At 43.9% G+C, this 26,903-nt stretch overlaps 1 protein-coding gene across 1 annotated transcript; it reads left to right on the plus strand.

Annotated features, from left to right (window-relative positions):
* tshr (thyroid stimulating hormone receptor) lies at positions 1-26,903 on the plus strand. Its single transcript, XM_010882502.3, has 12 exons — positions 1-383; positions 7,762-7,833; positions 9,221-9,295; positions 16,603-16,677; positions 17,061-17,135; positions 17,388-17,465; positions 17,851-17,919; positions 19,195-19,272; positions 23,961-24,149; positions 25,015-25,345; positions 25,464-26,045; positions 26,200-26,903. Exons 1-12 carry the CDS (start codon positions 190-192, stop codon positions 26,827-26,829), a joined length of 2,448 nt encoding a protein of 815 aa, XP_010880804.2. The 5' UTR covers positions 1-189; the 3' UTR covers positions 26,830-26,903.

Genomic DNA, 26,903 nt, shown 5'->3' on the forward strand with positions numbered 1-26,903 from the left:
CATTTGCACTGGGAATAGTCGAATTCATGTGTTGTAATTTATGACTTACACCACAGTAAGTCAATTTGCTGCGGGCGAAAGGTGAGGACGGGTCTCTCTGATGATTTGCTTCATCAATAGGCGCATCATTGGAGATATTTTTCAATGCCAATGACTGAAGTGGTTTGAAATTAGATTTTTTTTTTTAAGATGGCTGAAAACAACCGACACAACTTGCAGGTGATAGCATGTGCGCTGTTTACCCTCGTGACGTTACCTATCAAAACCTTGGGGAACTCCGACTCCTGCCCCGTTGTTTGTGAATGCTCAGAGTGGAAGAGTTACACTATCTCCTGCTTTGACATTGATGTCATTCCCACATTTCCTGCAAGCACAGAGACACTGTAAGTAGGCCTATGTTTATTTAGAAGTAGGTTAATTATGATTGATGTCTCATTGATGAGTAGTGTGTGTGTGTGTGTGTGTGTGTGTGTGTGTGTGTGTGTGTGTGTGTGTGTGGGTGTGTGTGGGTGTGTGTGCGCGCGTGTGTGTGTCTGTGTGTGTGTGTGTGTGTGTGTGTACAGTAAAGATCAGAAGAAGGTAAAAGTTGGAACTTAGAACTGTGCTGATTTTTAGATTTGAAATGCCTGTCACAGTCAGAAATGAAAGTCAAGCAACTTAATTGAAATAATTCATCTGTAATCAGTTGATCACATAATGAACCAAGTCTGTGATTTGAGTGACCTTGAGTCATGTCTGCAGTGTGCATAGCCAGTCAAAAATAAACTTGATATTGGAATAAGAGACATTTGTTGAAAAACTAAATGATCCTCTCATTTAGGGGTTTATATTAATGATGTTTATATTCAATATAAATATGAAATGACAATATTAAGACGTACTTAATTATATATTTAAAGCAACATCTTTCAAGAATGTCTTCCAATCAGCAAGTAATGTTAATGTTTGTAGTCAGTTTTGTATAGCAATCTTTCAATTACATTGTAAGGAGTTTTTCATTATTGCCTTTGCAGAGAGGATCCTGGCTTTGATATTAAGGCATATTATAAAGTATATAATGTCCCTAAATCCTTCAAATATTAGTCCCCTAGTTTTTCATTATAGTCACATGCCAAAACATTTTCTAAACACTGCCACACTGCAAGATTACCTGACAGTGGTCAGTGAGAGTGTCACCACTCAGTGGAGAGAGGGGTAGGGATTGGCTGAGAGACAGAAAGGGAAATAGAGAGAGATATGGAGAAAGTGAGAGAGGGTGAAAGACTCAGAGAGGAAATCCAGAACACAGATCCAAGTCTCTGTAGGCTTTGCTCAGGGTAAAGTGAAGGTGTCTGAATCTGGGCAGCATTTAAAAATACACTGTAGAGAAATGCTATCATTTAGGATGCAGCTCTGGTCCAGAATAGGGCAAACAGCGGACAATTTAAAAAGGCCATTTACACCTCAAGACATACGTGACAATAACTTACTGTAATTTGTTAAGCACCATTGCCTAGAAATGGTCTCACGTGTTTTCGACCTCAGAAAGCGAAGGGAAATATCTTTGGTAGGTTAATGTGCAACATATTATGGTTTTTCTTTTGGGAATCCATATTTCAGTTTATTTCATTGCATTGCAACATGAAGTATCTGTCAGAAATCTGAGGGCACAATGGTGTTAGATGATGTAAAAGTTGCTAACCCGGACCATAGAAATGAAGGGAGGGAGCCTAAGTAGCTTGTCTCCGCCCAAGATAAAGTGAGTTACTTAATACAGCGGTTTGCAAATGCCATGGCCTTGAACAATTGAAGCACTGCTTTTCAGGTGCCGGATGTTGAAATAAATGTTAAGTATAGGAACCTGTGGTTTCCTGACCATTTCATGTGACCAAGAATAATTCCCAGGGCCTATTTTTCGTACACTCCGACTATTGCATTCCTTACTCTGTTTCATCCTCCTTGGCACTGGGACATCTGCTGTGTCAACCGCCAGACCGTTGGAGGTGTCTGGCAGGGCAGGGCAGGGCAAGGGTTCGTGGGTCACGGTGGGTGGACAGCCCTCTGGCTGTGAAGGTTCAGGCTCCACAACACCAGGGATAATCCACATTCTCCTCCAGTTTGTTTTACCAGTATGTCCAGTGAACATTCCTCAGTTTCCCACTCTTCAAACGTCCCATTCCTCCCAGAGCCACTGTCTCAATGTCTCCAGAGGACACCTATCACATGAAATTATGCTCCAATCAGTACCCCAATTCAGATGCGCAGACCAAACCCCCCCCCCCCCCCCCCCCCCCGGCCTCCCCAAATGCTGACACATTCTTCATCCTCACATAGTTTTCCCATCGCCCACCATGAAACAAAAGACACTAAATGATTTCTTCCAAAATATCTCTTAAGTCCAAAACAACCCAGTCTGAAGCAGGCATCTGGTAATCTGTGTGTTAGAGGGATGTTCTGATTGTTGAGGCGTGAAGAGCTTGTGCCGGACGCTGAACGGGGAACGCGGGGCGTGTTGTTGGGCCTGAACCAACCCCTAGCTGTCGTGTGTGTTATCTCTGGGGCTAGGCCCTGTCTCAGCAGATAGGTACACATCTCTGTGTGTGTGTTTGCTCCCTACCACAGTTTGGCATGGCGCTGTGTTGCATTGCATAAGAAAGGATTGGTGTGATTTAGTTTAAATAATCGAGACAGACCTTCGTGATGACATTTACATTGGTGGGGGAACTCGTGCAGATGTTGGTGGACCAGACTGAGCAGAGTGATAGGATCTGTAAGAGGTTGGGTGTGTTTGTTTTGCAGGTTGCTCCATGCGTTGGAGAGGTAGAGGTGAAATGGAAAGCACAAACTCTCTAAAGGTCTGAGTAGCGTGACTACTCCCTCCAACCCACACCAGAGGCTGAGCCCACACGATCCACTCGTACACATTGTTTACTTTTCACAGCCCGTTTTTCAAACACCCAAAGAGAGACTGCCTTTTGAGAATAATTAGAGAAAAAGAGAGGAAAATCCCACCAAACAGCCCTCCCTGGAATTATTGGACTCATTCTAGAATGAGAACTTAGATCCATCCATTGTCTACCAACCCCACATGGACTAGTTAGCGTTGAAATTGACCAATTAAGCTCTTAGATTCCATCCCAAGTGTTTTAAATGGGTTACTGGGGACACAGGGTGAATGGGTCAGTTTTAAAAGAAGTGTGATTAATTAATTCACCCTAGATTTAATTAGGGGAGATTATATACAAAAAAAGGAGACTTTTAAAATGAATTAATGACCTCATGCTTAGATCATCTGTTTATAACTGTTTAAGAAAACAAACACATTACATTTCTCTCATGAATGTTTGCTCTAAATAGGTTACAGTGGGTCTGAAAGCAAATTAGTAGAAAAACGCTAGAGTTCTACTGCCATGCAGTAGAGTAAAAAAAGAAAACAGCAAACATCTTTTATATTGGCCAAAAAGGCTAAAATGATATCGAAATCTATTGTAAGATGTGTTTATTTACCATGACAAGTTTAGCCAAATTATGGCCATTCATTTCGCTCCTTCTTTTGTGCTCCAAATAGGATACAGTGGTTCTTAAATCAAATGAGCAGTATAACACAACCGTTCATAGTGTTCATAGTGTTCTCCACGATTTCACCTGGGGACAAGACAAATGACTAGGACAGGCCTGGTTGTTGTTGTCACCTCGGTGGCGTAGGCGCCTTGGACCAGGTAGGAAAAATGTGTAATAAAGTCACATTTGTTAGGTCTCACACAATCTTAATTACCCCAAGAAATGTGCTGTATATTAGTATATAAGGGATGACATGTATAATGTATTATGTTGCCATTATGTAGTCAAAATTGTGTCCGGTTTATACTGAAAATTTCAGTCGAAGCTCCTTTTTTTATGTGCTTGAGAGTGTGTTGGTCTGTAGTAAATGTTCCCTAACAGAGTTCTTCAGCTCTTGTCTAACAGGACCTAATTCTCTCCTGATCGCTGCTCCCCCCATCCTATAAAATACATGGTGGTGGTGGTTGTGCTTGAGGGGTCTGTCTTATGACCAGCACTGGCTAACAAACTCCATTATTCCAGGTGGCAGCTTGTTGTGCCAACACTGGTTAGGTTTGGACTAGGTGTCATTTTGGTTAGCTTTTGAATCGTAAAATCGTAAATAAAAAAACAACCAAAAAGGGCTATGAATATGAGCAATTATTTTTTATAATATATACATATACAAATATACATAACATATCCCAGTAGTAGGAGGCAACATGTACAACTAAAGGAAAAATAATGACTGTACTCCTAAAATATGAATAAAAATAAAGCATGCACTTGAGTGAAAGAGAAACCCACAGTTGGGTTGTGAGTAATCTCTGATGGCTGTTACAGTGAGGCTGTAATAAAGAGAGTGGTTTTGGTTTTCTTCCTACAAATGCAGCTCAAGCTTTCAGACAGTTTAAGAAACAAAATATTATGACCCCATTCCAGAATTATAAAATTCTCAGGAACACTTATCCCTTACAATAAAATGGACTGGACCAGGTACTAAATCAGGCTGGGGGGCAAACTAACTGATTACAATTTTATTTTACACAGATCAGATAATTAATTACATGATGATTTAATGTTTCTCTTAACTTCCCTATAAAATATTAATATATTTCTAACCATACTTCCTTCAGATTTATAAACTATTACCAGTAACTGTTGTTGACAGAAATGTTGTTGAATCTAACCTACGGAATCTGTTCACAAGTATTCCAACAGAAAAAATTATAAAATGGTTCTAAATGTATGCATTTCCGAGGCTTAGTTGTGGATCACTTGCAGTGTAACAAATTAATTTGAACAAATTCTAATAATTGTTGTGGTACAATCTGATCCATCAAAGTCTGCTCACGGCCGGATCTAGTTGCATAGCCCTGGTGTCATCTATGCTTAGACTTATAACACGACTACGGGCGCGGTTAGTATTTTACGACTGAGTATTGCTTGAGGGTTTTCAACCTCGTATGGCTCAATTGACTTCACCATCCGACATGAGAGCCGCGTGATTTGGTGTACTCCAGCCATGTTGTCACTGCCTCTATTTGGACACCTTACATGAGTTTTCCCCCCACTTCAAACCTTCTCTTATAACTTTGTTTGTTTCCACAGCTTCCTCTTATGAACGACAAATTGAGGGGAGTAATTTTCCCTTAAAGCCTGTGGGATGCTGATGGTTTACCCTGCATGCTCCAGTGTAACGCCACTGTTAATTATTATGGTTAGAGTGTGTTGGTCTGTGTGTGTGTGTGTGGCCCAACACAGTGTAATGGTGTACGGTGATGGGGTCTGCTCTCTGTCCCTGTGTTTGTTTGACTGTGTCAAAGAGCTGCCGTATTCTACGCTACCACTGACGAATCCCCTGACCAACTGCCAACTCTCGGCCCTGAATCAGTCTATTGTTTCACCAAATTGTTCCGGCATGCCATCCCTCAACCCCTTGTCCCCTTCCTTATCCCAATCTCGATTCTTCCAAATGTGTGTAGATCGGGGCTGAAATAGCTGTCACATGGTAGCAGACAGGGGTAAAGGAAAATGACATCAGATGTCCCACATGGTTAGAAGAGATGTGCTGGTCTTCTGAGCAGGCACGGGGAATGGGGCCATGTAGACGGGCCTGGCTGCAGGATGAAGTGACCGAGGGGCCAGATGAAATCAGGAAGGGGGACTGAAATTGTAATAAACTGAGCTTATCGTCACCCTACCAAAAACCCCACTAAAGTTCAAATGCTGAGACTAATTGAGTGATTTTGTGGTGACAAGTTAACGTGAAATGTGTAGCTCTAGCTCAGCTACGCACCATGGACAGCAACAAACAATACATTTAAACAAAATATCAGATAAATGACAGAATGTATATTTAGGCAAGATTAACAGTAAACAAGCTAAACAGCTCCTAATAAACAAATAGATCCAAATCACCACCAAAGAATGGCCTACTACAATTAGATGCACATAACTCCAGCTGCGTTATAGTACCGTATATGCGACACCCAGTCCCTCCGTCACACCAATGTCCCTTTGAAGAGAAACCTGGAAATCTTGCGTCATGTTCCCCTGTAGCGTAGCCAAGACATGGAGCTACAGCCACGCCATTCCGTCGCATTACATGTGTCTGCTCAACAGTGCCTTTTACGCACAAACAAGATGGCACATGGCCTACCGCGGGGCACACACGATGTGTCTTTTATTAATCACTATTCTATATCCATGGAGGTGCAGCCATGCAAATGTGTCTTCAACACATTGGTCAGTAGGCCTCTTCAAACATGGAAATCTCGTGGAATGAACAGATATATTAAGTGTTCAACTTAAATGCGGTCTCTGCGAACGTGGGAACATGGCTTGAAATGAATGTCAGACCGATAATCCTCTTTGATTTAACTTTATTAAGTGAGCCTGTACTGTAGCCTGTAAACATTCTCTGCACACTGAGATACAAATAATTCGTGCAGGGAGCACGAAGTGCAGAAGCTTCAGGAAGCTCAGAATCTTGTGGTTCTCAAGATCCCGAAAAGACAGATCCGCAACCACTGGGTGAAACAAACCGAGTAGAACGGTTCTGATGATACTTTCACCAATAGTGATTTCTAGTAATAAAATGCCTCCAGATGGTGTAAGCAGTGCCAGACGTTGTTTGGCTTGGCTGAGAGGCCAGGTCCACTCCAGCATACTCAGACCAAGCCTTTTGTTTTCCCCTGGTGTTCCTATGACAGGGTTTACACCATACACTTCAAAGAAGCCTTTCATCCATGTCTGCACAACCCTGCATGGCGTGGACAGAAAACTTGGTGACTAGAAACACATCTATCTACAAATGTCTAATATCTGTGTTGCCCTGAAGCCAGCTTCGTTTTCAAATTAAGGATTTTTTTTCGCTTCGATAGCAAATGTGTATGACTGACATCTCTGAAATCCAATCTGTCAACAGGCTGTGCCATCTTCATGTCTCCTACCCATGTTTTTCTTAATTTCAATTGAAATCCCTGTTTTCGGTAGTCCTGTATTGGCACCTGCTTGATCAGTTCCAACAGTGGTCTACTTTACTGCAGGCATAGTTGAGTACATACAAGGTATGTTAATATTTCCAGGCCAGTCCCAAAGCCCCTTCACACTGACCAAACAAGCAAGGATGGATGTTCATTACATTAAACAAGTTCAAATTAAATTCCCTCTTTCTGTAAAGGTTATTTGACTATGTTTATATTCCTTTCAATTCAGAATTTATTTATTTTTAATATATATTCCCATAATTAAATACCTCTGGCTTTCAGGCTGATCACACAAAACCAGCAGTATTATACTAATTATACCTCTAAAGAAGAGAAAAAATACAATCTTAAACTCCAGTTTAATTGCAAAGATTACACTTTTACAATTCAAATTAAAATCTAATTACAGTTTATGTTCAAATTCTATAACTTTCTAATCATCATTACATTTGGAACATTCGTCCTCAACCAAAATAAGTACGATCAATAACCTGAAATATGAGCCAGGGATTATCATAATTTAACATGACAGAATATACTGCTGCCAATTGACCAGGCGTTTAATAAGTCTACAGTTAATTATACAGATGGTTGTTTTTACAGATCTAGTGTGATAGATTGTCTGGAGAAGCTACAGTGTTTTTTTATGCTTGAGATACTTGAGCAGTTTCTTTATGACTCAGGCTCAAAAACTTCCCATTGATCACTAAACTTTGTCTGAAACTTAACACTCTCCTCTCCTCACTTCCAGGTGGCTTCTGGAGACTCGTCTGATATCAGTGCCAGGGGATGTGTTCTCCAACTTGGTGAACATCTCAAGGATGTGAGTGACTCTCCATCAGCATGACAACCCTGTCTCTTTCAGCCTAGTCCCTTCCACCCTGTCTTTCTCAACTATCTATCATCTTTATGCATTACTTTCTCGTTAAGTCACCAACCTATATGAAGCTGTATTTAGGTGTAGGGGACTAATCCCACTCCACATCATCCACCTGTTGCTTGCCTGTCAAATCCCATCTTATCCAAAAGATTGGGAAAAACATTTTTTCCAAGCCTTTTCCAAGTATTCCCCTCTGTCTGCTCTCTCTCTCATTCTCTCTCTCCCCTCCTCTCTCTTTTTCTTCCCGTCTCACTCCATCGTCTCCTCCACTTGTGCAGATGATCTGTTCTCTGTTTAGTATCACCGCTGTCTGCTAATCACAGTTGGAAGAGCTAATGCGTTCCTAGAATAGGAATGTCGGCATTTCCACCACAAGGGCCTAGGCATGGGCAAGGTATTCCAGTGGAGTGGCTGTATAGATTGGTGCCTCTTTCAGGAAACAGTTTAGATGATGTGGTAAAAAAAAAAAACACACTGAGTGGAAGGTGGAAAAGGGCATCACGAAGCCAAGATTAAAAGCAACATCAACATTTTAGCTTTTAGCACCATTTTAAACAATCTACACTCTCTGCTAGGCCTTAATCTCAGTCCTGTGGCTGTGTCCATGTCATGCATTATGAAAGAGAAAGATTGAGTTAAATGTAGATACATCTAGAGATAGTGAGAATAATAAAGATGTTTTCATCAGATTCACGCAGCAGACCTCTATATTGCCCAACAGAGTACTGTAGTAGAGGTCCCTTATAACCTGCAATCTGCTCAGTCAAGACAGGAATTACTTTTTTAACCCTCTTAATTTGGCTACATGTGAATGGCATTTATTACCAATCAGAAGTTACAAGTATGAACACTGATTCTAATCTAGCGCTTTGCACTTGAAATAAGAGCCCTGCCTTATACTTAATCCATTTCTCTTCACAGGCTAAATCTGTATTTATTTGAAATGCCATTAGACTACGCAGTAGCTACACAGACATTGTAGCATTAAGAAAGGAAAGCAGTGGTACTGATGACTGGGTCATGGATGTGTGTAGTGCATACATACCTGTTAAATTACCCATGGGTTTAGAGGCTTTGGGAGAGGTGGTTTAGTCTGTAGGACAGAGGGCCGAGACGCCGCTTTGCATTGACCATCGTCCGTCTGGTGGCTTTACTACACACCGAGGTTTACGGATGATTGCACACTACCTCCATTGTATTTGATCAAATGTTACGTGGCAAAACCATCGACCTGTGTGTACAGGAAATAGTGTCAAAATTGATTCTTCATTTTAGAAGACACCAGTTCGCCTGTATTCTTTTTTTTATCGTCTTGTTTTTTTTCTTTCAGATACATCTCAGTGGATGTGACCCTGGCGAGACTTGAGAGGCATTCCTTCTACAATCTAAAGAAAATAACCCATATGTGAGTGAATGATTTACACCCCCCTCAATATGGACTTAGACAGTAAAGGAAAACAAATGAATGCATTCTAAAGATTTAAGAATGTTGGAGGAACATTTTGAGGATTTGGAAAGAGTGGAGGCGGCCTACAGGAGCTAGAAACTTTAGAAAGTTTCTTTAGGGCTGCCAGGTGTGTCAGTAGTCTTAAGTACAGCAGCCCAGTGCTGAGGCATCCACAGTCTATGTCCGCGGGCACTGGGAGACAAGGAAGACAAAGGACACGTTACAACCAAGCACAATCATGGCTTTAGAAGGAAAATTGTCTCAGTTTAACCATTCAGTGACCATCGGGCAAAACTGAACCCAAAGCATAACCCCTGAATTTTTTATTTTTTTTGCATATCCCAACTCAACCTATGAGAATTAGAGTCCTGGCCAGGGAACAGGCAATATTAACAGCAATTTAGTAAATTTTTTGCAAGTATTATGAAAAGTGAATTTGTCCAAATGCTTATGAGGTCACCTTGGGGGATATATTAAGTATTTTCAAACGCTAATACGGATGTATTTTTCTTACATACTGTCAGAAAAAAAATATGCACATTCACCATATATGAAACAATGACCTCAAATCCTGCTGGACTACAGAGCCAAGTAATAAATAATAAAAAAATGTTAGCTTCACTGTGGAAATACATATGGCGGGAGGAGTGTTTTTTTTCTTATAGGAACTCTTATAAAACGTATTCACTTATGGTGAATAGTGATTTGAAAGAGTTCTTTATGATTCCCCCTTCTATGGCACAAGTCATTGCAAGCATCAGCATTTGCAGACATGATCAGCAGATATTTGGAAGTTGTGGTTGACAACATTTCATAATGTCTGAAGATCGTCAGTTTGCTGACCGGTGTCACTCCAGAGTAGCACTTTAGCTAAGTGGCTTTTGACAGAATGACGTTGGAACGAATAATTGATATATACAGTATCTGTCTCCCGTCCAGCATCGATAGGTCTTGAGTCTAAACAGACAACCTAAAAACATGCAAGTAGATATGTTGGGACGAGAGAGTATGCCAACAGTCAGTATGTGGTTTTCCTGTACATGCCGTAGCTGCTGAAGAAGGCTGTCATAAAGAGCCATTTGGTTTAAATGAGGATTTTTGCTTCTTTGTCTCCAGTGCCTCAACTGATTGTGATGTGTGTGATCTCTCCAAAATTTACCAGGCATGACAATATGTAGTTTATTCACAGCAAATCAAGCTGCTTCAACACAGAATTACACAAGTTTCCCTTGTAGGTTATTACACTGTCGTGCACAGAGAGTGTTGTATATGGACAGGACAGTCCCCAACTGTGACAGCTGTTAATGTTGTCTCTGGGAGAGGACAGATCCCAACTGTGACAGCTGTTAATGTTGTCTCTGGGAGAGGACAGATCCCAACTGTGACAGCTGTTAATGTTGTCTCTGGGAAGGACAGATCCCAACTGTGACAGCTGTTAATGTTGTCTCTGGGAAGGACAGATCCCAACTGTGACAGCTGTTAATGTTGTCTCTGAGCAGGACAGTCCCCAACTGTGACAGCTGTTAATGTTGTCTCTGAGCAGGACAGTCCCCAACTGTGACAGCTATTATTGTTGTCTTTGAGAAAGGACAGTCCCCAACTGTGACAGCTGTTATTCTTGTCTCTGGGAAGGACAGATCCAAACTGTGACAGCTGTTAATGTTGTCTGTGGGAAGGACAGATCCCAACTGTGACAGCTGTTATTGCTGTCTCTGGGATGGACAGTCCCCAACTGTGACAGCTGTTAATGTTGTCTCTGGGAAGGACAGATCCCAACTGTGAAAGCTGTTAATGTTGTCTCTGAGCAGGACAGTCCCCAACTGTGACAGCTATTATTGTTGTCTTTGAGAAAGGACAGTCCCCACTGTGACAGCTGTTATTCTTGTCTCTGGGAAGGACAGATCCCAACTGTGACAGCTGTTAATGTTGTCTGTGGGAAGGAAAGTCCCCAACAGTGACAGCTATTATTGCTGTCTCTGGGAAGGACAATCCCCAACTGGGACAGCTGTTAATGTTGTCTCTGGGAAGGACAGTCCCCAACTGTGACAGTTGTTAATGTTGTCTCTGGGTAGGACAGTCCCCAACTGTGACAGTTGTTAATGTTGTCTCTGGGAAGGACAGTCCCCAACTGTGACAGCTGTTAATGTTGTCTCTGGGAAGGACAGTCCCCAACTGTGACAGTTGTTAATGTTGTCTCTGGGTAGGACAGTCCCCAACTGTGACAGTTGTTAATGTTGTCTCTGGGAAGGACAGTCCCCAACTGTGACAGTTGTTAATGTTGTCTCTGGGAAGGACAGTCCCCAACTGTGACAGTTGTTAATGTTGTCTCTGGGTAGGACAGTCCCCAACTGTGACAGTTGTTAATGTTGTCTCTGGGAAGGACAGTCCCCAACTGTGACAGTTGTTAATGTTGTCTCTGGGTAGGACAGTCCCCAACTGTGACAGTTGTTAATGTTGTCTCTGGGTAGGACAGTCCCCAACAGTGACAGCTATTATTGCTGTCTCTGGGAAGGACAATCCCCAACTGGGACAGCTGTTAATGTTGTCTCTGGGAAGGACAGTCCCCAACTGTGACAGTTGTTAATGTTGTCTCTGGGAAGGACAGTCCCCAACTGTGACAGTTGTTAATGTTGTCTCTGGGAAGGACAGTCCCCAACTGTGACAGTTGTTAATGTTGTCTCTGGGTAGGACAGTCCCCAACTGTGACAGTTGTTAATGTTGTCTTTGGGAAGGACAGTCCCCAACTGTGACAGTTGTTAATGTTGTCTCTGGGTAGGACAGTCCCCAACTGTGACAGTTGTTAATGTTGTCTCTGGGTAGGACAGTCCCCAACAGTGACAGCTATTATTGCTGTCTCTGGGAAGGACAATCCCCAACTGGGACAGCTGTTAATGTTGTCTCTGGGAAGGACAGTCCCCAACTGTGACAGTTGTTAATGTTGTCTCTGGGAAGGACAGTCCCCAACTGTGACAGTTGTTAATGTTGTCTCTGGGTAGGACAGTCCCCAACTGTGACAGTTGTTAATGTTGTCTCTGGGAAGGACAATCCCCAACTGGGACAGCTGTTAATGTTGTCTCTGGGTAGGACAGTCCCCAACTGTGACAGTTGTTAATGTTGTCTCTGGGAAGGACAGTCCCCAACTGTGACAGTTGTTAATGTTGTCTCTGGGTAGGACAGTCCCCAACTGTGACAGTTGTTAATGTTGTCTCTGGGTAGGACAGTCCCCAACTGTGACAGTTGTTAATGTTGTCTCTGGGAAGGACAATCCCCAACTGTGACAGCTGTTAATGTTCACTCTGGGTAGGACAATCCCCAACTGTGACAGCTGTTAATGTTGTCTCTGGGTAGGACAGTCCCCAACTGTGACAGTTGTTAATGTTGTCTCTGGGTAGGACAGTCCCCAACTGTGACAGTTGTTAATGTTGTCTCTGGGAAGGACAATCCCCAACTGTGACAGCTGTTAATGTTGTCTCTGGGTAGGACAATCCCCAACTGTGACAGCTGTTAATGTTGGCTCTGGGTAGGACAATCCCCAACTGTGACAGCTGTTAATGTTGCCTCTGGGTAGGACAGTCCCCAACTGTGACAGCTGTTAATGTTGTCTGTGGGAAGGAAAGTCCCCAACAGTGACAGCTATTATTGCTGTCTCTGGGAAGGACAATCCCCAACTGGGACAGCTGTTAATGTTGTCTCTGGGAAGGACAGTCCCCAACTGTGACAGTTGTTAATGTTGTCTCTGGGTAGGACAGTCCCCAACTGTGACAGTTGTTAATGTTGTCTCTGGGAAGGACAGTCCCCAACTGTGACAGTTGTTAATGTTGTCTCTGGGAAGGACAGTCCCCAACTGTGACAGTTGTTAATGTTGTCTCTGGGTAGGACAGTCCCCAACTGTGACAGTTGTTAATGTTGTCTCTGGGAAGGACAGTCCCCAACTGTGACAGTTGTTAATGTTGTCTCTGGGAAGGACAGTCCCCAACTGTGACAGTTGTTAATGTTGTCTCTGGGTAGGACAGTCCCCAACTGTGACAGTTGTTAATGTTGTCTCTGGGAAGGACAGTCCCCAACTGTGACAGTTGTTAATGTTGTCTCTGGGTAGGACAGTCCCCAACTGTGACAGTTGTTAATGTTGTCTCTGGGTAGGACAGTCCCCAACAGTGACAGCTATTATTGCTGTCTCTGGGAAGGACAATCCCCAACTGGGACAGCTGTTAATGTTGTCTCTGGGAAGGACAGTCCCCAACTGTGACAGTTGTTAATGTTGTCTCTGGGCAGGACAGTCCCCAACTGTGACAGCTGTTAATGTTGTCTCTGGGTAGGACAGTCCCCAACAGTGACAGCTGTTAATGTTGTCTCTGGGTAGGACAGTCCCCAACTGTGACAGCTGTTAATGTTGTCTCTGGGTAGGACAGTCCCCAACTGTGACAGTTGTTAATGTTGTCTCTGGGAAGGACAGTCCCCAACTGTGACAGTTGTTAATGTTGTCTCTGGGTAGGACAGTCCCCAACTGTGACAGCTGTTAATGTTGTCTCTGGGTAGGACAGTCCCCAACTGTGACAGCTGTTAATGTTGTCTCTGGGTAGGACAGTCCCCAACTGGGACAGCTGTTAATGTTGTCTCTGGGTAGGACAGTCCCCAACTGGGACAGCTGTTAATGTTGTCTCTGGGTAGGACAGTCCCCAACTGGGACAGCTGTTAATGTTGTCTCTGGGTAGGACAGTCCCCAACTGGGACAGCTGTTAATGTTGTCTCTGGGTAGGACAGTCCCCAACTGTGACAGTTGTTAATGTTGTCTCTGGGAAGGACAGTCCCCAACTGGGACAGTTGTTAATGTTGTCTCTGGGTAGGACAGTCCCCAACTGTGACAGTTGTTAATGTTGTCTCTGGGTAGGACAGTCCCCAACTGTGACAGCTGTTAATGTTCACTCTGGGTAGGACAATCCCCAACTGTGACAGTTGTTAATGTTGTCTCTGGGTAGGACAGTCCCCAACTGTGACAGTTGTTAATGTTGTCTCTGGGCAGGACAGTCCCCAACTGTGACAGCTGTTAATGTTGTCTCTGGGTAGGACAGTCCCCAACAGTGACAGCTGTTAATGTTGTCTCTGGGTAGGACAGTCCCCAACTGTGACAGCTGTTAATGTTGTCTCTGGGTAGGACAGTCCCCAACAGTGACAGCTGTTAATGTTGTCTCTGGGTAGGACAGTCCCCAACTGTGACAGCTGTTAATGTTGTCTCTGGGTAGGACAGTCCCCAACAGTGACAGCTGTTAATGTTGTCTCTGGGTAGGACAGTCCCCAACTGTGACAGCTGTTAATGTTGTCTCTGGGTAGGACAGTCCCCAACTGTGACAGCTGTTAATGTTGTCTCTGGGTAGGACAGTCCCCAACTGGGACAGCTGTTAATGTTGTCTCTGGGTAGGACAGTCCCCAACAGTGACAGCTGTTAATGTTGTCTCTGGGAAGGACAGTCCCCAACTGTGACAGTTGTTAATGTTGTCTCTGGGTAGGACAGTCCCCAACTGTGACAGTTGTTAATGTTGTCTCTGGGTAGGACAGTCCCCAACTGTGACAGTTGTTAATGTTGTCTCTGGGAAGGACAATCCCCAACTGTGACAGCTGTTAATGTTCACTCTGGGTAGGACAATCCCCAACTGTGACAGCTGTTAATGTTGTCTCTGGGTAGGACAGTCCCCAACTGGGACAGCTGTTAATGTAGTCTCTGGGTAGGACAATCCCCAACTGTGACAGCTGTTAATGTTGTCTCTGGGTAGGACAATCCCCAACTGTGACAGCTGTTAATGTTGTCTCTGGGTAGGACAGGTCGATCGCTACAGCTGTTAGAGGACAATCCCTATTCTGGCTCCTTCTCTTTGATATCCTCAAAGACTAGAGACCAAGATGGTTTGTCCAACCCTAACAAGAGCCCATAGCCAGTTATTTGTTTTGGATCTCCAGGGCCTGTTCAGAGCTGATTGGTCTAGTGGTTGTTCCACACCACATAATAATGTCTTGGCTCTCCGGTTTCCTCAAAGGGTCAGACACAAATTAAAGTTGGGCTTCCTGTTAGCTGCTTGTGGCCAGCGGACGGGCGGCAGCTGTTAGGGCCGGGGGGACTGAGGAGGTATGGGTCTGGGCTGGGGGTTAGGCTTGAGGGTAGCGGTTCACTGAACACAGACACATCAACTTAGGGGCTGAGGGGGAGGGAGGAGGATTAGGTGGGGTGGAAGCTGGAAGGTGGAGGAGTGGGTAGCGGTTGACTGAACAGAGACCGTAGGTCAGACTTCCAGAGGTCTGAACTTGTCGGCCATACAGGTTGCTTTGTGTGGTCACCCAGGTGTGTGAAGGAGGGCTAGGATCTCATGTTCCCAGGCGTTCCACCGCACCACATGGGTTAGACAAGCAAAGACTAAGACTCTCTCCACGCTACGGCTGGGGCACCCCAGAGTCAACATGCTAATGAAATGTTAATTGAACCTTGTCTTCCAGAGTCGGGAGGTGTACACACAGTGTACAGTCCATGTATGTGAAGACATGGGTTATTGGCCTCCTGGTCTTCCCGACAAACTGACATGCACCTTGGTCTTTTCTGTCAGCACTCAGCAGGTTTAGGCTGCCCAGTGCAACCAGATTTCCTGTGTTAGGGTGTGTATGCAGATGTGTATATGTCTGTACGTATCCCCGCAAGGACAGTAAGCTATTAACGGCTTAGTGTTCGGGTTTATGGTGAAGGTTACAATTGTGCGTAGGGTTAGAATTAGGGTTAGGAGTTCACGTGAGGATGACAATTTGGACTACAATAGAGTTAAGGGGTTAGGGGATTAGGATTTTGAATAGTTTGGGATCCCCACATGAACAGGAAAACATCATATGTTAGTGTTTTGTTTTTCTATATTTCTCTGAAAGAGAATATTTCAAGTTGGAACATTTTGTCCTAATGATGCTGATGCTATATTAGGCTCAGAGGTTTAGTGTTAAGGTAAGAATTAGGGTTAGGTTTAAGGTTAATTTTAGGTTTAGGATTAGGTTTTGCATTTGGGAAAATTTGATTTTGAATAGGAATGACATTTTTGGTCTTTACACATGAAGGGGTAGCTGTGACAGACCAGCTGAGATGAATAAACCTCCTTCATGGTTAGTGACACAAGAATGACAGATTACTAAGCATTGCCAATAATGTATTAATACTTAATCTATATCAAACTTGAAAACATGGTTACTGTAAGTTTTTCACTTACTAGTGTTTTTAACTATTTCGTTTTACATTTCAGAGAGATCCGAAATGCGAGAAGTCTGTCATACATCGATCCAGAAGCATTCAAGAACCTTCCAAACCTGATATACTTGTGAGCGCTATGATAAGTCATACATTATTCTACATAATATAGAAGCTGGCAGTATTTTTTCCAAATCAAAACAGTCTTGGCTTTGAAATGTCCATTGTGAGTCCTAACTGACAATGTTACTTTACCACAAGCTACAAGAGATTAAAGTTGTCCTCAAATATTTGGCTTGGACAATAATTGAGCAATCTATTCAAGTGAAAAAGCTCCTACTGTATATGCCAATACTGGCACTGTCATGTTGCATTTTACACTCTATGGTAGCTTGAGTGGTCAGTGCTGGCTGTCTCATCACCTCACCTCTCTCAGAGTTTTGATTGGGATTGATAGTCTGTTTGGTCACCGCCGGTCAGCTCTCTAACCATCTGTCTCTCGGTTTCTTTCAGAGGCATTTTCAATACTGGCCTCTGTGTGTTTCCTGATCTCACCAACATCCACTCAGATGATTTGAACTTCATGCTGTAAGCAAACAACAGTACGAATACACAACGCCTCCACTGTCACTCTACTGTTACAAGTAGGGAGTGTCTCACAACTATCAAAACTAAAGATTCTATAAATCCCATGAATAATTCCACATGTTATTATTTAATTGCTGTATTTAACTGGGAATGAATAGTCGTTTTTTCCCAGAAGTCATTTGAGGTTTGAATGTCTTTCATAAGAGGGGAGCATCACTGTGTCCTCCACCTTCCTCTTGTATCTCCTCACAGTGAAATAGCTGACCACCCTTATATCTCTGAGGTCCCAGCCAACTCATTCCGCGGTATTACCAACCGACTGCTGACAGTGTGAGTACACAGCCATAGTGCTAGCGGTTTACTGGGGCCATCACTGTCAACTACAGGCTGTTAGATTACTCTTACTTGCAGTCTCAGACCAGAAAATTGTCTCACAATTGTCTGTCAGTGACAAACCACCATTGCATTAGATTCCAATGGCATGGTCGCAGTGGTAACATTGGCAAACATACGACAAGTCAATACATCCAAGTTGGGTTTTGGAGGCGAGAAGACGTTACAGAAGACGTTGTCATGATTTTGGTCACTGAATTGCATACACAGCAAATCCTCTGCATGTTCTTTATGGATGAAGTTAATTCAGTGTTCATAACTGACAAGGTTGACTTCCATACGTGTCAGCGTTGGGTTTTCAAATGTTTTCCTTCTCTTACAGAACTATGTACAATAACGGTTTCACCGACATCCAAGATCATGCTTTTAATGGGACCAAACTGGATTCTGTGTGAGTCATTTAGCTTAACACAATAGATCTGACAAAAGGGCTTGTGTGATGTCCGTCTGAGGACTCTCGATGTTCAACCTTCCTGAACCCGTCCAGAGTTGCAGTGAAGCAAAGCCATGCTTTAGACTACCTTAAACGGAGACTCTCGTAGCTTAGCATTTGTGGAGCTGTAGTCTGTGTTGTTACAGCTATGATATCTTTCACTCAAGCTTAGAAATCTGTCAATTCAGATCCCATTTTCCAACATTAAGTTACTTAGTATTTCTACGGGATTAAACCATTTTTGACATCTGGCATGCATATTTCCTTACTCCAAATTACTCTATTACGCTACACAAGCAGAAGGATCACGATTACATCGGAACTGATTCTCTCAGACGTGCTTAGAGAGAGATTCACCCCAGCATTGATTAGGAAGCCTTAGTTCTCATGGGAAATTTAGATTTTCTTTAGGAAGAAGACTTTAGGAACACTGCATGAATGGAAATATATGAGTTATTCTGTTCTTGCCTTATTTATTGTAATCTCGATTCAATTTCACGGTGACTAAACTGGATAAATACAATATTCAAGTAAAATATATAAAAACAAACACTGTCCCTTAAATCCGAATATATTATGAAGACTTCTTCAAAACCTGATGTCCCTTTCACCCCAACCGTCCTCCCTCCTTTTCCTCCTTTATGTCACCTTTCTCTAGCTTTCCAGTCAGGATATGAAACATGAATACGCCTGACACCCTCCTCCAGCCCCTCATATAACCATTTACCCCCAGCAAAACCATAGCTTGTCCTTATGGAGTTGTAATTAGACCAATGGGTAGTCACTTTAGTCCGCTTGCCGCACTGCTGTTTGTGCTGTCACGCACCAAAAGTGTGCTTAAAGCAAGAAATGATCTCAGAGTGTGCATGTCAGAGTGTGTGTATTGGTGTGTTTTCAGAGCAAGATCTTATCCCTTAGCTGTAACACCGACACAATCCCCCCACACAGAAATGTTTATTATCACTTTTAGGTTTTGGGCTTCTAGAGTGTATTTTAAAAGTGCAGCGTTTTTCATGAGTACCTTCTTCGATGGTGGGACAACTAATTTAAAACAACACTTAGGATAAGACCTGAGCCATCCAAAGTCAGTTTTCCTCCAGAAAGCACTAAAAATAAACAGAGAAATGGGCAGCAGACATGTTAGTGAAAACATTGTGAAAACACTGTCTCAGTGCTACAGTATCAGGAAAATGATGGTGATTGAAGTGTGCCACTCGTGTGTGTTCTCTCCAGGTATCTCCATAGAAACAAGCGTCTGACCAAGATGGATGAAAGAATGTTTGCTGGCACTGTTAGTGGCCCCATGCTTCTGTGAGTATTTATTCATCCTACAACTTTTTTTCAAAGGTTGCCCGACAATTTAAGTTTGTGTCTGATGTTACAATTTCTTCAACTCAAAGTTCGGACAGAAAACGTTAGTGTGCACCCTTCATCAGATGAAGGCTTCCCTAGACATTGCACCAGGCCAAACCGTTAGGCAAGTGTGTGTGGTGTGCCACCACAGAGATCCATGGTCCCTTTTTGTATCCCGTATAGATAATGTCATACCGGTAATCATATGGGCAATCGGATCCGGATACACATAAGAATCTCTAATATGGGGTACTAGCTCTCGCCATGTGAACGACATGAACCTCCAGTCATGCCTTTCGAGGCCAATGAGGGCTCAAACCCAAATGGAAACCTGGATTTTCTCGTGATATAATCCCGGCTCAGCCGTACCCATTCCCTTATTTCAGGGAACCAGAGTTATAGACATCATTTTGATTTCCCATTACGTCTGTCAACATAATTTGTCTGTCAAGTACAACAAATGACGCTGACAGACAACCACAGCCCAAGCTGGCCAGCCAGGACACTGAATGTGGCCCACGGCAGCTAGTCCAATTGGAAAAGCGGTCACCTAACATGCAGGCTACCTGACCACCCATTACTGAATCAGGTTCCTACATTCAGCCCACAATCCTCTATGACAGAGGCCATTTGAACAGCGTCCAGGATGACGCCACATCCAGGCAACGTTTGCCCTTTGCTGTCAGTTGCCATGGAGATAACCCTCGGCAGTCCAGCGAGAAGGCTGCTGATTAGTACGAAACCGACTTTACAGCGACCTCTCCTACGCTGGCGTGGGCAAAATCAGACGAAGACATGGCCACATAATTATAAACTTCAGTCAGGTCTGTTTATGTCTGTGACACGCACCGGACACCGGGCATAACCTCCATGGGTCCTGCAACCCCAACAGAGAAGGCAAAAAGGGAGATAGCTCGAATACTGGAGTCCATAGGACATGATGTAAAGTCCACAGTCAGACAAAGTGTCGCTCTTCCAGCGACGAAAACTGTACAGGAGGGGTGCTTGGATAATGCGTGTGAAACAACAGCATGTCCCCGGTCCCATGGAAGAGGGTTGATGTTTACGTTGCCCCTGATGCAGGATGGATTCTCGGATAGTTGCTGCATACCGTCGGTCTACTCTATTAGTGCTGAAAGACCAGTGTCTAAAATGTTTTATTTATGTTCCAGTCAAGAGTTCTGAAATGATACTGTAGGTGGTTCATGAATTGTCGTTGGATGTGGACATAATCTTTATGTTATCTTCCGGATATCCGACGGCTAGGTGACTTTGTTTTGATACCGCTTCGTTTTCCCATTCATAAATGTGGAGAATCATGTCTGGGAGGAACACAGTTTAGAAATCATCAGAGAGTGAAAATAGCTTACCGACAGCTGGGCCTTTGACTAGGAAATCAGATACGGATTTTGTGCAAGTGTGTGAGAAATGTCCCACTTTTCCTTCCCCACTCTGTTTTTAGAATCACAGTGGAATGGATTATCCCTTTTCCCTTCTGGGGAGTGATGCAGAAACCTTATCTCTGTAATCTGTTTTCTGAAGTGGTACTCCTAAAGCTGTAAGCTCTAATATGTTTTTAATAAGTAAATCTGTTCCCCATCTCAGGACTAAGGCCTGGTTCAGTACTTTAGAAATGCTTCCTTCTTACCTTCCTTGTTATCACTGACCTGAGTTGGTTGAATTGTTAGTAGAGTGGTTAACTTGCTAAAACTATTTTGATCCCATTTCTCCATGCATACTTCAAGGAAATAACAAATGAAGGAAGCAAGTATACATTTTTTTAATTATTGGAACAAGCACCATGTCTTAGCTCTGACTGAATGCTGAGGTCATCCACATGAGGTCATGGCCTAAACATCTCCTAATGACAAAATCAGACCCACACTGTTATCCTTCAGCATTGCTCAATGTTCCTCTAGAGAGAGAAACAGCTAGACAGAAATGCACTCAGCTGCCTCTCATTGAGAAAAAGGGTGATGATTCATTTAATGCATTCTTTGGCTAATCTTCCTGTTATTTTAATAATATTAAATCATATAACAGATCATTTAACTGATAAACTAGAAGTGGAAACCTCTTGTTGATGTTTTTCCCCCATTTGGCCCCTAAAAGGTTACAAGATGTACTCATACCGTCACACAGTGAATGTTACAGGAAGTACTAGTACAATCACACAAAGTTGAATAAGTTGCAGGATATATTCCTAAAATCAAAGGGTTTGTACTATATTTGTACTATATATGGCTCTGTTCATAGACACTAGGGATCTGTTCAACAGTAGTGTACTATATAGAGAATAGGTCTCTGGTCAACAGTAGTGTACTATATAGAGAATAGGTCTCTGGTCAACAGTAGTGTACTATATAGAGAATAGGGCTCTGGTCAACAGTAGTGTACTATATAGAGAATAGAGCTCTGGTCAACAGTAGTGTACTATATAGAGAATAGTGCTCTGCTCAACAGTAGTGTACTATATAGAGAAAAGGTCTCTGGTCAACAGTAGTGTACTATATAGAGAATAGGGCTCTGGTCAACAGTAGTGTACTATATAGAGAATAGTGCTCTGGTCAACAGTAGTGTACTATATAGAGAATAGAGCTCTGGGTAACAGTAGTGTACTACACTGAACAAAATTATAAACTCAACACTTTTTTGCCCCCATTTATCATGAGCTGAACTCAAAGATCTAAAACTTCCTCTATGTAAACAAAAGGCCTATTTCTCTTAAATATTGTTCACAAATCTGTCTAAATGTGTGTTAGTGAGAACTTCTCCTTTGCCGAGATAATCCATCCACCTCACAGGTGTGGCATATCAAGATGCTGATTAGAAAGCATGATTATTGCACAGGTGTGCCTTAGCCTGGCCACAATTAAAGGCCACTCTAAAATGTGCAGTTTCACTGTATTGGGGGGGTCCGAAAACCAGTCAGTATCTGGTGTGATCACCATTTGCCTCACGCAGTGCAACACATCTCCTTCGTATAGAGTTGATCAGTTTGTTGATTGTGGCCTGTGGAATGTTGGTCCACTGCTCTTCAATGGCTGTGCGAAGTTGCTGGATATTGGCAGGACCTGGAACGTGCTGTTGTATATGCCGATCCAGAGCATCCCAAACATTTTCAATGGGTGACATGTCCGGTGAGTATGCTGGCCATGCAAGAACTGGGATGTTTTCAGCTTCCAGGAATTGTGTACAGATCCTTGCAACATGGGGCCGTGCATTATCATGCTGCAACATGAGGTGATGGTCATGGATGAATGGCACAACAATGGGCCTCAGGATCTTGTCACGGTAACTATGTGCATTCAAAATGCCATCAATAAAATGCTCCTGTGTTCGTTGTCCATAACACAGGCCTGCCCATACCATAACCCCACCGCCACCATGGGCCACTCGATCCACAAAGTTGACATCAGCAAACCGCTCACCTACACGACGCCATACACGTCTGCCATCTGCCCTGTACAGTGAAAACTGGGATGCCAAATTCTCTGAAACACCTTTGGAGAAGGCTTATGGTAGATAAATGAACATTCAATTCACGGGCTACAGCTCTGGTGGACATTCCTGCAGTCTGCATGCCATTTGTACGCTCCCTCAAAACTTGTGACATCTGTGGCATTGTGCTTTGTGATGGAACTGCACATTTTAGAGTGGCCTTTTATTGTGGCCATCCTAAGGCACACCTGTGCAATGATCATGCTGTCTAATCAGCATCTTTATATGCCACACCTGTGAGGTGGATGGATTATCTTGGCAAAGGAGAAGTGCTCACTAACACACATTTAGACAGATTTGTGAACAATATTTGAGAGAAATAGGCCTTTTGTGTACATAATGTACTATATAGAGAATAGGTCTCTGGTCAACAGTAGTGTTCTATATAGAGAATAGGTCTCTGATCAAAAGTAGTGTACTATATAGGGAATAGAGCTTTGGTCAACAGTAGTGTACTATATAGAGAATAGGACTCTGATCAACAGTAGTGTTCTAAATAGAGAATAGGGCTCTGGTCAACAGTAGTGTACTATACTGAGAATAGGGCTCTGGTCAACAGTAGTGAATATGGCTCTTTAGGGCTTCTGTAGGGAATAGAATGTAATTTGGGATGCAAAAAAGGACTGGTCATATGGATGTACCGTGTGACTAGATGTTCTAGTGAGATTCACTGTTTGGCATGGCAACCGAGGTTAATAGAAAACATGCCGTTTAATTAGTTAAAGACGATGGAAACGTGGACACTTATGTAGGAACCAGATGTAGGCTTTGCATTTTGCATTCCGTTTGTTTCAGAATGGTTGCTAGTTGAACAATTGGAGAGTATTCGCCAACGGTTACCCAGGTATAGAGAATCCCTGAAACGGGACGCAACGCACATGAAAACGAGCAGGGCGAGCGTGGTCTTGCTTTTACCAACACTTACCGTCAACAGGGTTTATAGGTACACCACTAGGCTTTAGTTATAGTCAGGTTTATGGCACCGGCCAACACATCATCACACACACACACACTATGTGTGATTCCCCAGCCGTCTGAACGCCCCCCCTGTGTCATCATCCCTCAGGGTGGGCCTGGAGACTCTCAGTATGACCCTTGTGTATGACCCCTGTAAAACCTCTGACCTTTGTGTCTCCTAACGCAAGCGACGTGTCCGAGACAGCTGTGTCGTCCCTCCCCACTGTCGGCTTGGAGTCCATCAGGAAGCTGATAGCCCGCAGTGCCTGGAACCTCAAGAAGCTCCCGCCAGTCGCAACCTTTAAACACCTGTCCACCGCGGACCTCACCTACCCTTCCCACTGCTGCGCCTTCAAGAACCTGAAAAGAAAGAGAGTGTGAGATTGGCTTTTATAATGTCAAGCGTTGTTAAGCCCAACGCACATTTCCATATGGCATTCTTCTGGATATGGCGAAAGCCTGTGTGTTGATACTGGCTGGTTTTTTGACACTTGTTTGTTTGCTTTTCTGCCTAGTGCTTTGTAAATAAATTCCCATGAAAGTGTTATAAAGCCCTGAAACCCTTTGGTTGATGCTTTCATAAATGAAAAGTAAATTATAGAGGGAAGTGCCAGTACTAGTAATGTCTTGTAGTGTTGCGTACAGTTACTTTATGATTAATGGCTGTTAAATTGAGCAGCAGTACCCCGACCTGTGTGGATGTTGGCTGAGATTAAGTCAACTCTGTGACGCCTTTACCTATAATGTTTTATTAAGCAGCTTTAATTACTGTCATTCAACGCTATTATTGTAGGAAGACCAACGTCTGAAAAAGACTAATGACTTTCTCAAAACATTAATCAGTTTTTCTTCTATAACTGAGTATGTAAATACTATAATAGCCAGACCCAGGAGAGGATGAAGAGGTATTTTAAAATGGTTCCAACCTGAATTCATTTGAATTTATTGGTTTGCACTAAATATATATATATATATTTAGTGCATATATATAGTTATATGTTGCCCCGTGAAATATATATTATGGGCTGAAACTATTTTTATCCCCTCATATTATTCTCAGTAAAAAATCTTTCTCAATGTTTCTCTTAATGACATTGTATGATACATCCATTTTGATATTAAAGGCACAAGTTTCAAACATCACAAAACCAGTCTAGACCTGAAATACAAACTGAATCAGAGAGAGAAACATGAAGAGAAACGTACTAGGTCCACAACAGTCATTGTCTTTTGAAATCGCAGATTTGTGGAGTACATCATCTGCAACATAACCGCTCTCTACGACCAGCCTCAGAAGAGATCGGTGGACCCTCTCAGATTCCCATTCCTTCCAGGAGATGCAGCATCTGACGTCACAGCCGACCAGCCTCAGAAGATATCTGTAGGCCCTTTCAGAGTTCCCGCCCTCCAACGGGACCTCATTGGGGATGCGGCCGACCAGGAGCCCAGCGAGAGGAGCTTCAGGGATGGGCTGTTCAGAGACCCCCGGGGAGACTTCCACAGCAGCCTCCACTACCACGCCTACTTTGGCGGCCAGCCGGACGATGACATGGGCTTCGGGGAGACGCTGAAGGTAAGAAAGGCCTGTCAGCCACCGGTTCGAATCCCACCGCTGACTGCGGTGTGAACAATCACAAATAAAGCAAAGTCTGATGAGAGAGGTGTATCTTATCAGATTTATTTTTGTACAGAATCCCCAGGAGGACAGCGGCCAGGACTTCGACAGCCGCTACGACTACGTTGTCTGCGAAGAGGGCGAGGAGGTGACCTGCGCCCCAGCGCCAGACGAGTTCAACCCGTGCGAGGACATCATGGGCTTCGGCTTCCTGCGCGTGTCCGTGTGGTTCGTGTCTTTGCTGGCCGTGGTGGGCAACATGGTGGTGCTGGTAGTCCTCCTCACCTCTCACTACAAGCTCTCCGTCTCCCGCTTCCTCATGTGTCACCTGGCCTTCGCCGACCTCTGCATGGGGATATACCTCCTCCTCATCGCCTCCGTCGACCTCCACAGCCGAGCGGAGTACTACAACCACGCCATCGACTGGCAGACGGGGCCGGGTTGCGGGTTGGCAGGGTTCTTCACCGTGTTCGCCAGCGAGCTGTCGGTGTACACGCTGATGGCGATCACGCTGGAGAGGTGGCATGCCATAACGTTCGCCATGAGGCTGGACAGGAAGCTCCGTCTGTCCCACGCCGCGGTCATAATGCTGGCTGGCTGGTTGCTCTGCCTACTCCTAGCGGTGCTCCCCCTAGTGGGCGTAAGCAGCTACCAGAAGGTCAGTATCTATTTACACATGTTGAGGGATTGATTGATTACAAAACCAATCAGCCAACCTAAGGGGAGAATAGGACCACACCCCAGGCCAGAGAAGGTAGTAGGTTGCCTGATCAGATTGATCTATAGGTTGATTCTTATCTGTGTTTACCCAGGTCAGTATCTGTCTGCCCATGGACACCCAGACCACCATGGCCCAGGTCTACATTCTCTCAGTCCTGATCCTCAACATCCTGGCATTTCTGGCCATCTGCGCATGTTACATCAAGATCTACTGCGCTGTCCACAACCCGCACTACCGCTCAGGCTCCAAAGACACCAACATCGCCAAACGAATGGCAGTCCTCATCTTTACTGACTTCCTGTGTATGGCGCCGATCTCCTTCTACGCCATGTCGGCCGTTCTGGACCACCCTCTCATTACTGTGTCCAACTCCAAGATCCTTCTGGTGCTCTTCTACCCTCTTAACTCCTGTGCCAACCCCTTTCTGTATGCCATTTTCACCAAGGCATTCAGGGGGGATGTCTTTATCCTGCTTAGTAAAGTGGGGTTGTGCCAGCGCAGGGCGCAGCTCTTCAGGGGACAAACAGTTAGTTCAAAGGGCAGCAGTGGGGAGTGTCACCGGGGGTGGAGAGGTAAGAAGAGCGACAAAGACAGGAAGGAGACAGGAAGACAAGAGGAGGTGCCCATCCACCTGGTGGAGTGTTCTGGGTCTGGTCACACATATTTCCAGCCTACCTCCCAGCAACCCAGTCCAGAGGAGAGCCGTAGTCTGGAAACATGAACCCAACCTGGCCCGGAGGGATCGAAGAGGACCCTGGTGGTGCCAAAGGGTGGTTTGGTTGGAGGGGATTGGAG

This window comes from Esox lucius, chromosome 18 (genome assembly GCF_011004845.1).
Source record: "Esox lucius isolate fEsoLuc1 chromosome 18, fEsoLuc1.pri, whole genome shotgun sequence".
In the NCBI taxonomy this organism is placed as follows: domain Eukaryota; kingdom Metazoa; phylum Chordata; class Actinopteri; order Esociformes; family Esocidae; genus Esox; species Esox lucius.

What these genes read in the sequence shown, in the direction of transcription:
- tshr (XM_010882502.3), top strand. Translation starts at nt 190, where the DNA reads ATGGCTGAAAACAACCGACACAACTTGCAGGTGATAGCATGTGCGCTG. An exon ending in CTTCCAAACCTGATATACTT is followed by an intron (nt 16,678 to 17,060) that starts GTGAGCGCTATG and finishes GGTTTCTTTCAG; the next exon opens with AGGCATTTTCAATACTGGCC. An exon ending in ACCAACCGACTGCTGACAGT is followed by an intron (nt 17,466 to 17,850) that starts GTGAGTACACAG and finishes CTTCTCTTACAG; the next exon opens with AACTATGTACAATAACGGTT.